The sequence below is a fragment of the Ochotona curzoniae genome, unplaced genomic scaffold, assembly GCF_017591425.1.
Source record: "Ochotona curzoniae isolate NIBS_2020 unplaced genomic scaffold, NIBS_Ocur_1.0 contig_4792, whole genome shotgun sequence".
NCBI lineage: Eukaryota > Metazoa > Chordata > Mammalia > Lagomorpha > Ochotonidae > Ochotona > Ochotona curzoniae.
Window position 1 is genome coordinate 11,580,267 of NW_024466389.1, and position 10,847 is coordinate 11,591,113.

Genomic DNA, 10,847 nt, shown 5'->3' on the forward strand with positions numbered 1-10,847 from the left:
AAAAGATTTTTCTCAACCCTAGAGCAAAGAAATCAATAATATCTTGGGGCTATCAAGACCACTCAAATAACACCCTCATTCAGGTCTCAAGGTCATCATCAAGGACTGACCCCTTCCCCAGTACTCAAGTAGTTTGTAGCAAGGAGCAGCCCTCTTCCCTTCCTTCGAAGTGGAAACGGGACAAAAAAAAAAACACTGAAATAGGTGTCCTTCCCACTGTAATCAGAGGCACACATGGGCATGCATTCCTCTCAATGAAAACAAATTAGAGATAAAGACAAACAACAACAACAAGGAAACACAGATTTCCCGAAAATTTCACCAAAGAGGAAAAAAAAGAGAGAGGCTCCAAGCGTGGGCAGCGCTCACTGCCTGGAAAGCCCCCGGCCTGCATGTTTAACCACATGAGGATTGACCAACTGAGGATTCTGCTGCCTCCTAAGACCAACTGAGGGCAGTGTGGACCTGGCTGCCTGTGCTCCGCCACAAAGAGCAGGAGGCTGGGACCATGGCAGAGTAAAGCCACCAGTGAGATGGGGACAGAAAGAAGGGGCTGACCTCCTGACGGCACTTACAGCTGCTGTTGCTGCTGGTGCTCATGGCATGACCTCCCCCAAAGGTCCCACTGCTGAGCGCTGGGAGGGGGTCAGAGGCAGCGCTGACCTGCGGCAGGGGGTTGGCCCCTTCTCACTGTGAGGAGGCTGAGTGCCTCTCAGCTGCTGGGAGTTCAGGCAGGAACTGGGATGAGGACTGGGGAGACCCCAGTGACACCCTCCCTGACATCTGCCCTTGAAGACCCAGGCTCTGCTCAGCCCAGCTATCAGCGGCCCAGGGCAGGCAGGGAACAAGCTGCAAGCAGCAGAGCAGACACATTGGTGGGTTCACCCGAGCCCAGCTGCAGCCAGGGCAGGGCAGCTTTATTCCACAGGACGTGCTGTGTGGGGCTCGGCCTCAGCCTCCCACACTGTAAAGGCACAAGGCAGGGCAGTCTAGAGGAGCAGGCAGGGACCAGACAGCCTGCGGAGACCATACCCAGTCAATGAAAGGCAGAGAGGTTCAGTGGGTGTCACGTAGGCCGGGACACATGTGCCACTGGGGCTTAGCGGAAGTAGTTGGGACATTCATGGGCAACCAGGTTCCAGGCTTGGTCAAAAGCCTCCACGACTTCTGACTTCAGGGGCCCCTCCTCCACGGCCACCAGGTTCGTCTCCAGCTGCTGCAGGCTGGACGCGCCCAGGATGACCGCATCCCTGTGGGTGCCATGCAGGGAACAGCACATGTCAGCTCACGCAGCACAGGGGCTGTAGTCACATTCACTGCCCAGCCCTCCTGCCTGCCCAGCTCAGGGTCCATGGGCCAGAGAGGACCCCAGGGGTCTGGGCAGCTGTGACTTTGTCACTCCCTGCCTGTGTCCTTGTCCCTGGGACTACCTACTCACCCACATAGACCTTCGTCCAGAGCCCAGTCCTGCCACCCAGCAGCTGAACAAACGTGGCTTAGCTAGTTACCCTCTCTGAGCCTGCGTGTCCTCCACTCTCAGTGTGGTCAGGGGAGTGAGAGATCACACACAGCCCTCAGCGTGCCCTAGTGAGCCTTGATGACACATGAGGGGGAATCAAAGGAAGTGGAATACATGTTCACTTGGTACAATCAAATTTTAAAATCCATGCATAGATGTTCCTAATACACATCCATTAAATGCTTGAAAACTCATGCTATTTATGACTTTCAGATTTTGTATGAATCAAGTAGATATATCTTTAATTGCACTCTGCACAAGCATTTTTGTAATTATTTTATTTGAGAGATCAAGAGTCAAAGGAACAGACTGGTGGGGGATGACTTTTGTCCATTGGTTCACTCTCCTAAAGCCTGCAGCAGCCCAGGCTGGGCAGGGTTGGGAGCCAAGCCCCAGGAACACAGGGCATGTCTCCCCAGTAAGAATGACAGGAGAGACACCAATCCCAGCTCCCAACAGAGGAGTGAGATGGATGGGGCTTGCAGCTAACATTGCAATCCTGATAATATCTGTCAGCAACAACCTGGAAAAGCAGGTGCATAAGGTCTAAGTCCTATTTAGCTTCATGTTTGGGAGCCCTTAGCACAAAACTCAGCATTTATGTAAGAAAGTGCACTGGAAATAACTCAAAATAACAGAATGAAAAAATGAAATTTCATCAGGAGGTATGACAGCCTTTCTAGCCACCCCTTTTGGGCTCCCATAAAGGAGCAGATACTGCATGCTCTGCCCAGCAGGGTTACCTTCAATTTTAGGGTATGTGCTGCTGAAGTGAGCACTGGGTTACCTTCAGCTGGGAGTGGTGGTACATCCAGCGGAAAGCAGCTGAGATCATGCTGGGGGCGCTGGAGCCATACGCAGCCTGCAGGGCCTTCTGCACCAGGGCGATGCCTTTGAAGTGACACTCCTTCCAGTAGCTGGGCAGGTGGGGCCAGGGACACAGGGACACACTCATGAGGGTGACACTTGAGGACTCATCCAAACAACCAAGGCAGCCAACCCAGTGCACACCTGCTGCATAGAGGGTCCTCCCCAGGCTGCTGGCTCCCACCCAGAGGCCCCAAAGACAACTCTGGACCTGAGAGTCAAGCACCTGCCCCCATGTGACCAAGTGCAGTCAAGGGACCTGAGACTGGGTGGGGCATGGCCCAGGCTTCCTGAGCCCCAACCACAGTTCTCCTTCCTGACTGGCCGCTGACTGCTCAGGACAGAGCTAGGACTTAGAGGACCACGTGGTCCTGGGATGCACATTTTTGGACACCACAAGAAAAACAGTAATGCAGGTGGCAGGCAGTCTTCTCCTCAAGGAGCCTCAATACTGTACTTTAGCTAGAGGGAACCTTCCTGCCCACCCCCAAACGCCCCCATCCACATTGAACCCCCCCCCCCCCAGCTCACCGATTCCTGAGGACCTCAGACCATTTACTCCCAAAGAAGCGGCCCTCGGGCTCTTTCTCCTTGTCCTCGTACTTGTATCTGCCAGTCAGCAGTCCCCCTGCAGGAAGGTGCCATCAGACCCATGGCTCAAGACTCTCCCGGAGACCACCAGACCCCTCAGGTGGGGAGGCCCAGAGCATAAAGGGATGTAGCAGCTGCATCCTTGACTTGCTCCAAGTCATCCCTTGGGCAGCAGCAGCAGAGATGGGCGAGGCTGCTGCTCCCTGACTGAGGGTTCCCTGTGTCCAGGGCACCACGTACCGGCCAAAGGGTTGAAGGCATAGAACCTCAATCCAAAGTGCCTGAGACAGGGGAACAGCTCCTTCTCCACCATCCGGGTGATGGCATTGTACATGCCCTGTGGAGAGAGGAACCAGCCACAGAACGGGAGCCAAAGTACCCTGTCTGAGCAAAATACCTCATTCTGCACAGACATCTTAGCTCAGCACAGCCCTGTAGCCAGCCCTCACCTGGTACACAGTGGGCTGGATCCAGCCATTCTTCTTGCACAGGGTGCAGATCTCGGCCACCTGCCAGGCAGGATAGTTGGAGACACCCAGCTCCACAAACTTGCCCTGTGGGGAGAGGCTCTGCTTAGAATCCAGAGCTGCACAGGGGACCAGGAGGGGGACACACAGGGTGAGATCATATCCCCAGAAAATCTCAGGGACTGTCCTCTTGGCTGCATTATCCCAGGGTTCAGGATGAAGTGGGGCAGTCTGCTCCTGGGGGCAATGTCACTCTCACCTCCTTGTGCAGCTCATGGCAGGCACGCAGCGTCTCTTCTATGGGGGTGTTGTGGTCAGGCATGTGCAGGTAGAAGATGTCCACCCTTGGACACTGCAGCCGCTTCAGCGAAGTCTCCAGCTGATACCGCACACTGTCAGGCTTCAGGGTCCTTCCATCCATTGGAAGGGCCTTGGTGGCAATTTTAACTACAAGACATCAGACATGGAGGTCAGAGTAAATTGTCACACACTGTCCTGGGTCCAGTGCAACAGTGCAGAGACACAGCTGACTGTCCTCAGCTCTGCCCTCATAGCTCTGGGTCCTGCAGAAGGTTCCCAGGTCTCTCTGAGCCTCAGTCCTTTCACCTGCACCATGGCTGAGGAACAGGCTGCACCTGTCACGAGGTGCCGAGGGATGAGCACCTGCTGAGAGTTTAGGAAGCAGGGCAAGGCACAAGATGCTCAGGGAGCCCAGGGCACAGGGGGACAAGGCCACATGGGACCTCAGGAGCTTCCTTGGAGTCTGACTCCCAGAGTCCACAGGGAAGGCAAAGGCTGCTGCCTAGGAACTGGAGGAAGCTCACTCCAGAGCTGGGGTCCAGGCAGAGGCCAGGGGCAGGAGCACTGGGCATGGGGACCTCTGACCTGGAAGAGAGGAGGTTTGGTGACACTCACTGGGGACATTTCCATTCCTCCATCATCCTCCACTCTTTCTGGATCTAACCAAGACGACTGTGGCCCAGTGACCCAGCCTCAAGGAGGGGGCAGAAGGATTTGATTAGGACACCAGCAACTTTAGGAAAAGAATCAGCAGCAACAATAGGGACCAGATGTGAGTTGTCCTGGGAGGCAGGCAGGGTGTGTAGAGGGAGGGTCCCCTGAGATGCAGGTGCCTCAGAGCAGTGGGATTAGGGGTAAGACTCCACCCGGCCATGCCTCTCCAGGGAAGGAGGTTAAGGTGCCAACACACAACATTGACATTGCTGACACTGCTGAGTTCTCACTGCACCTGCCAGGTGGATCTAGCCCCTCCCAGGAGGAGTATTTCCACCTGCCCCTCATGAGGCCCCTATGTGACCTGCCAGGCAGGGCTCCAGCCCCTCCCACAGCCTCTCATCTTGGTGGGGAGTACTCACCACTTCACCCAGGACCCCTAAGTCACCCATGGCTCCACCAGTCTCAAGCCATGGCACACCCCAGCCCAGCCTGCAGCCCCTCTTCCCTAGCACTCCCACCGCTACCTTCTACCCTCTGGAAGAACAGCGTTCCCTTCTCTGACCAGCCTTCTTCATGCCTCCCTGGGACAAGTTCCCTGCTGGGCATGCTCAGTGCTGAGCTGGAGGAGGGATTTGCAACCTGTAGCTTCAGACTGACACTGGCAGGAGAGGCACCAGACACTGCCCCCACCCCATGCTGTGCAGGGGCCACCATGGCTCCAAGATGTTCATGGCACTGCCGACCCAACAGTGTGTTTGGGAGCAAAGTTGAGCCCTGCAGAGGGGGCAGTGTGGGCCAGGGAGGAAGCAGATCTGTACTATGTATCAATTATGATGGTATTGCAGCAATCATGCCAGGGTGTGAAGGGCAGGGTCCAGTAGGCCTGGGTTGAGGGTCACCTGGGGTGTCTGGAGGAGAGGCAGCCTGTGCCAGGTTCCTGGGTATTCAGTGCCCCCCTCAGGAGGCTTAGCCTAAGAGTTCCAGGATAGACCGGGCTAAAATGACACTGGGTAGTGGATCCTGGGAGGAAGTGAGGGAAGGAAGTGAGGACAAGGACCCTCTATGCATCTGGGCAGAATCAACCTGGGTTTCCCAGAGCAGCTGGTGCAGGGTGGTCAGCACCCGCTGTGGTCAGTGCATGGCTGGCTCAGGTTCCTAGACAGCATCAGCAGTGCACGGCTCATGGCTCAGGGTCACAGTTACCTTTGCAGTCGCCGCTGCCCAGCCCGAGCCCCAGGCCGCCCAGAATGGTCTCAGACTGGCCGTCAGTGTAGATGAAAGCCGTGTCGATCTCCTTGTGGCCGCGATCCAGGAAGGCGTGCACCAACGCGGCGCTGGCAGGGGCATCCAGGCGTTGTCCCATCTCCATAGCGCCCAGTATGGTGGCGGGTTGGCGCTGCGGCATCGGACAGGACATGGTGGCGGAGGCTGTGGATTCTGGGACCTCTGCAATGCAGCTGCAAGTTGTCGGCGACCACAAGTTCTGAAAGTCCAGGCATAGTCCTTCCAGGGCGGAAGGAAGCAGTGGGCGGGGCGAGCAAAGTGTGGGAGGGGCGTGGCGAGTGCGGGGCGGGGCGCTCCGCGGGGCGTGGCCAGCGCAGAGTGGTAGGTGGGGCGAGTGCGGGGCGGGGCGCAGTTTGGTGGGCGGGGCGAGCCCTGAGCGGGTGTGGGCGTGTCGCACCGCGGTATAAGGATGGGAGAGGGGCGGAACGAAGTTGGGTGGCAGGCGGAGCGTTCCACTGTCGTGGGCAGGGCGAATCCGGGGGGGGGGGGGGGGAATTAGCGCGGCAGGTGTGGGCGGGGCGCAGAGTGGTGGGCGGGGCGCAGAGTGGTGGGCGTGGCCGTTGGGCGGTAGTGGGCGGGGCGCCCCGTCGGGGCAGGCAGGGGGCAGAATATTGGGCGGAACGTTCCTCAGGCCTGGGCGGGGCCAACCAGGGTGGGGATGAGCGCAGCAGATGTGGGCGGGGTGCGCCGCCGGCGTGGGCGGGGCCTAGAGTGGTGGGCGGGGCGCGCCGCGGTGTGGTCGGTAGGTGATGGAAGGGTCCGGTTTGGGGGACGCGCGAGCGTGTGTCCGTCATTTGTGCTTCTCCCTCGCGTTGACTGTGGTGTCCACTCCCGCTCTCTGTCAGCATAGCCGTGGCTTCCCGCGTGTGGACCCCACAGATGGACTGGGGTGGGCTTTAGGACCTATCCCTTGGAGTGGGCAGGTGACCCGGAGCGTCGTGCACCTGCCGTGTGGCCTCCCCACCTCCCCGCCGGAGGCTGAGGCTGCCGAAGGTTCCACACCCGTCCTCTGCACAGGGACTGTTTCAAGTGTTCGGGAAACTGGTGGAAACTCGTGCTACACCCCAGGGCCAAACTTTCCTCTTCATTACAGAATTCCATTCTCTGAGTTTACACTGTTCACACCACATTTATCTCATTCCTAGCCGTTTGCCCACGTGAAAGGCAAGCCCACTGCCCCCTATGAGCAGGCCGTTACGGTCCCTTGTGAGCGCTAATGGATGGGAACGGACCAAGTGTTGCTTGGATCCACCAGAGCGATGCATACTGAGGTGCCTTTAGCGAAGTGAGCTAACTGCTGAGAGGTACAAGGCTTGGATGCAGGTCAACAGCTGAACAAAGTCGGACATGTCTGAATCCTCTTATGTAACAATTTCTGCAAGAAAACCCTGGACAGGAGCCAGACAGTGGAGCTGCTGCGCCCAACCCTGGCCTCCCAGATAAGCCTCGGTTCACTCCTGGCTGCTGCACTTCCGATCCAGCTCCCTACTAATGTCCCTAAGAAAGCAGTGTCCTGGGTCCATGAACCCACATGGGAGACCAGGAAGAAGCTCCTGGGATTGACTTCAGCCTGACTCAGCGCTAGTCACTGTGGCCATCTGGGGAGTGAATGAACAGATGGAAGATGAATAAATCTTAAAAAAAAAAAAATCAAAACAGCAAAAAAGGGATGAAAACAAAGTAAAATTTAAATTGTTAAAAAATATTTATTTTATTGCAAAGTCAGATATACAGAAAGGAGGAGAAACAGAGAGGAAGATCTTCCATCCAATGATTCACTCCTCAAGTGACGGCAACAGCTGGAGTTGAGCCGATCTGAAGCCAGGAGCCAGGAGCTTCTTCAGGGTCTCCCACGCGGTTGCAGGGTCCCAAGGCTCTGGGCCGTCCTCGACTGTTTTCCCAGGCCACAGGCAGGGAGCTGGATGGGAAGTGGAGCTGCCGGGATTCGAACTGGCGCCCATTTGGTGGCAACTGCAGTAGGGTTATCCCCCACAATGGAACAAGTTTTCAACCACTGAAAATACAAGAACAAGAACCAAAAAACATTCAGCCACCAAAGCAAGCTAGACGTAAAAGTCACGCAAAAGGAGGCAGGCAATCATTATTATTTTTTAAAGAAATAAAGGGCCAATGAACAGATAGAAAACAAACAGCAAGATATATCCAAATCCAATCTTATCAATAATTACCTTAAATATAAATGATAGAGTGCTCTCAAGATACTTTCTGATTGGATAAAAAAGCAAAACCTTTTTTTTTTTTTAATAAAAAAAGGAGATACTAAATGCAAACAGAACTGGCCTCAGAGCACCAACATATGGAGCAAAGAAGAAACTGCCAAGGCCACAGGTGAACAGGAGCCTGCAGCCCTGGCCTGAGGTCATCGCAGAACGCTTGTCAACAATCAACAACCAACTCTGTGAAGCTGTGGGAGACGTGAACACGCAGCCAGCACGAGCGCAACACGCAGCCACAGGAGGACGTGATGTGTTTTAAAGACTTATTTATTGCAAAGACAGAGTTATGGAGCAGGATACAGGGATCAGTTCCTCGTGTAAAGAAGAGGACACTGAGCTGGCTACGTGCCAGGGCCCGGGCTCGCTGGGCACTGAGCTGGCTACGTGCCAGGGCTCACTGGGCACTGAGCTGGCTATGTGCCAGGGCCCGGGCTCGCTGGGCACTGAGCTGAGCGGCTCGTAGTGTTGCTTTTGTCGTTGATGAAGCCTATGTTGTGAAACACAGTTCTGCCAGGCTGGACTGCAACACCCATTGGTTCCAGTGGAAGTCGGGGCTGAAAACAAACTAACCCAGCAATTGCAACCACCAACTGATCAGGACGATGGACTGTGCCGGGCCCTGTACTTGCTAGTACATACAAGAATCTGGTCTAAGAACATCTCAAAGTTTTTTTAGGTATCTCCCCAATCGAAATGCCAGACTCAGAACCCTAACCAAGAAAAGACAGAACAAGTCAATCAACCACCTCAGCTATATGTTGGCAGCGAAATACTGGGCAAATGGAGACTCTTTGATGGACTGTGTCAATCAGTGGATTCTTCAACAACCTCACTGTGCTCCAAGTGGCGAGACTGGTAGCGATTTATGCCGGAGTCCAGCTCCAGCTGAGTTCGGAGCTCGGGAAGGGTGCGTGGAGTCGGCGATACAGAAAGACACAGACACAGACACTTGGTGCATTCTCACAACAGCTCAAGAAAAAACTGTCCTTTTTATTTACTCAAAACCCTTCTCAAGCTTCTGCACAAGCAACTATTCTATTTTTACTTCAAGACTAAGGGGGCATGTACAGACATTTGGTCACTCCGTCTGCACTTCAAGGCTAAGCAGGTGCCCCGAAAGATAATTCTGCAAAATACTGTATTCATATTCTTCAAAGCAAGCTATTATTCATTCTTCAACAGTAGCCATGGAGCAACAGCCAGGACTCCAAGGCCAAGGCACATGCGATTACCTGCTAATCAGTAGCATATTCCTACCACATTTTTATTTCTGCAATTTACCTATTATTTAATGGGGAAATAGGTTACAAGGGAAAAACTTAAAATCTAAAACAGAAACTTCAAATGTTAAAATCCCCCTACAACTATAGACTGCTACAACCCCATGAACAATAAGACAATAATCAAAAGCATTTTTTGTTAATAAAAGCATCCTTAATTCCTCTAGCTAAAAATTATAAAAGCGGCTAAAACAGTTACATTTTCTATGTTCCAAAAAAATTGCAAAGACAGGCTAACCCTTGAGATAACAATAACTATACTTACTGCCATAGCAGTTTCAGCTCTCACTCCCATCACTTGCATTAATATTTAGGATATTTTCAAGCCCCTTCCCAGAAGGTGTGCTATATGCCTGGGCCCGATTTCAGGGCAGTGGGTAGGTACACAATAAGGTGTCCAGAAATGGCATGGGTTTAATTGTACTCCTGTGCACAGTTAAAGGCCCACTCACCAAGACATTATCAATAACATTAACTCTCAAGCTCACGTTGGTGATAAAAGCCATCCCACAGGGGCAAACAATGCCTCAATAGATTACAGAATTCTTAGTGGGGTGCTTGAGTGTCCATGCAAAAATGTGGTGAAACTGTGTCAAGGTGGTTAGAGAGAAATCCGCTGGGCCTTGCCTAACAGCTGGAAACTCCCCCAGGCCTTGCCACACAGGGGAGCTGTTCTCGTCACACCTTCGTGCCATCCACACCCACTGCACGGACCCCAGCAGATTTATAACTGGTGAACTATCAGAGCCACTTGAGCAAGTATCTCAGAGCATGCCCCACATCCGGGACCTGGGGTGGGTGGGAAACTCGGTGGGGCTTCTCCCTCAATATCCCCCTAAACCCCTCAGATACATGAAGGAAACAATATGGAAATAATAGTCTAACCCACTTCCCTATAGCCTTTGAACCTTTTTACCCTAATTAACTATGTAAAGATTGTCAAAAATATAATAAAAAAATAACTTGGAAAAAAAACATAGTTCTGATTTTTATCTCTTTCTCCCAGCTCCACAGTGGCTGCTTTAATTCCTCTATTTACATAATGTAACAGTCTATTGATGGTTTCACTGAGTAAACTATCAAGCCTTACAGACCATCTTTTTAACTCTTCCTGAACAATCGTAAATTTCTTCTCCACATGCATTTAGAACCACGTCACAGCGTTACAGTTTTTGCTAGAACGTGAATAGAATGCCAAAAGCTGAACAGAAGGAAAATGATTTTTTTTAAATTTTCCTCACATTTTGCCTGCCGTTTTTCCTTCCTGGTATTCAAAGGTGCCTTAACACTTTTTGAGAAAGTTTTTGCTACTTTATTCCCCAGATGCTGCCAACAGCCAGGGCCGGGCCAGGCTGAAGCCAGAAGAAGCTAGAATTTTCTTAATTCAAGTTCACTCTCCCAGGTGGGAAGCAGGGCCCCAACTTCCCAACACTCGAGCTGTCTCCTGGAGTGTGCACTGGCAGGAGAGGGAACTGGGCACAGAGCCGAACTCCACGCCGCGGGTTCTCGGTTAGGGGGTGTGGCCGCCCCAGTGGGGTGTGAAGGTGGGACAGACGCTCACTGTGCCGTAAGCTGGAAATCAGGAAGTGTGAGGCCTTGGGTTTGGTTTTTCAAGATTATTTTGGCTCTTCTGGGTCCCTTGAAT

General features: G+C 53.3%; 1 protein-coding gene across 1 annotated transcript; it reads right to left on the bottom strand.

Moving 5' to 3' along the window:
* Window positions 1-876: 876 nt before the first annotated feature.
* Window positions 877-5,894, bottom strand: LOC121161556 (aflatoxin B1 aldehyde reductase member 3-like). The gene is made up of 7 exons (XM_040988005.1): window positions 5,605-5,894; window positions 3,704-3,891; window positions 3,427-3,531; window positions 3,218-3,314; window positions 2,918-3,014; window positions 2,307-2,436; window positions 877-1,261 (listed from the first exon to the last, which is right to left on the bottom strand). Exons 1-7 carry the CDS (start codon window positions 5,816-5,818, stop codon window positions 1,100-1,102), a joined length of 993 nt encoding a protein of 330 aa, XP_040843939.1. The 5' UTR covers window positions 5,819-5,894; the 3' UTR covers window positions 877-1,099.
* Between the last annotated feature and the right edge of the window lie 4,953 nt (window positions 5,895-10,847).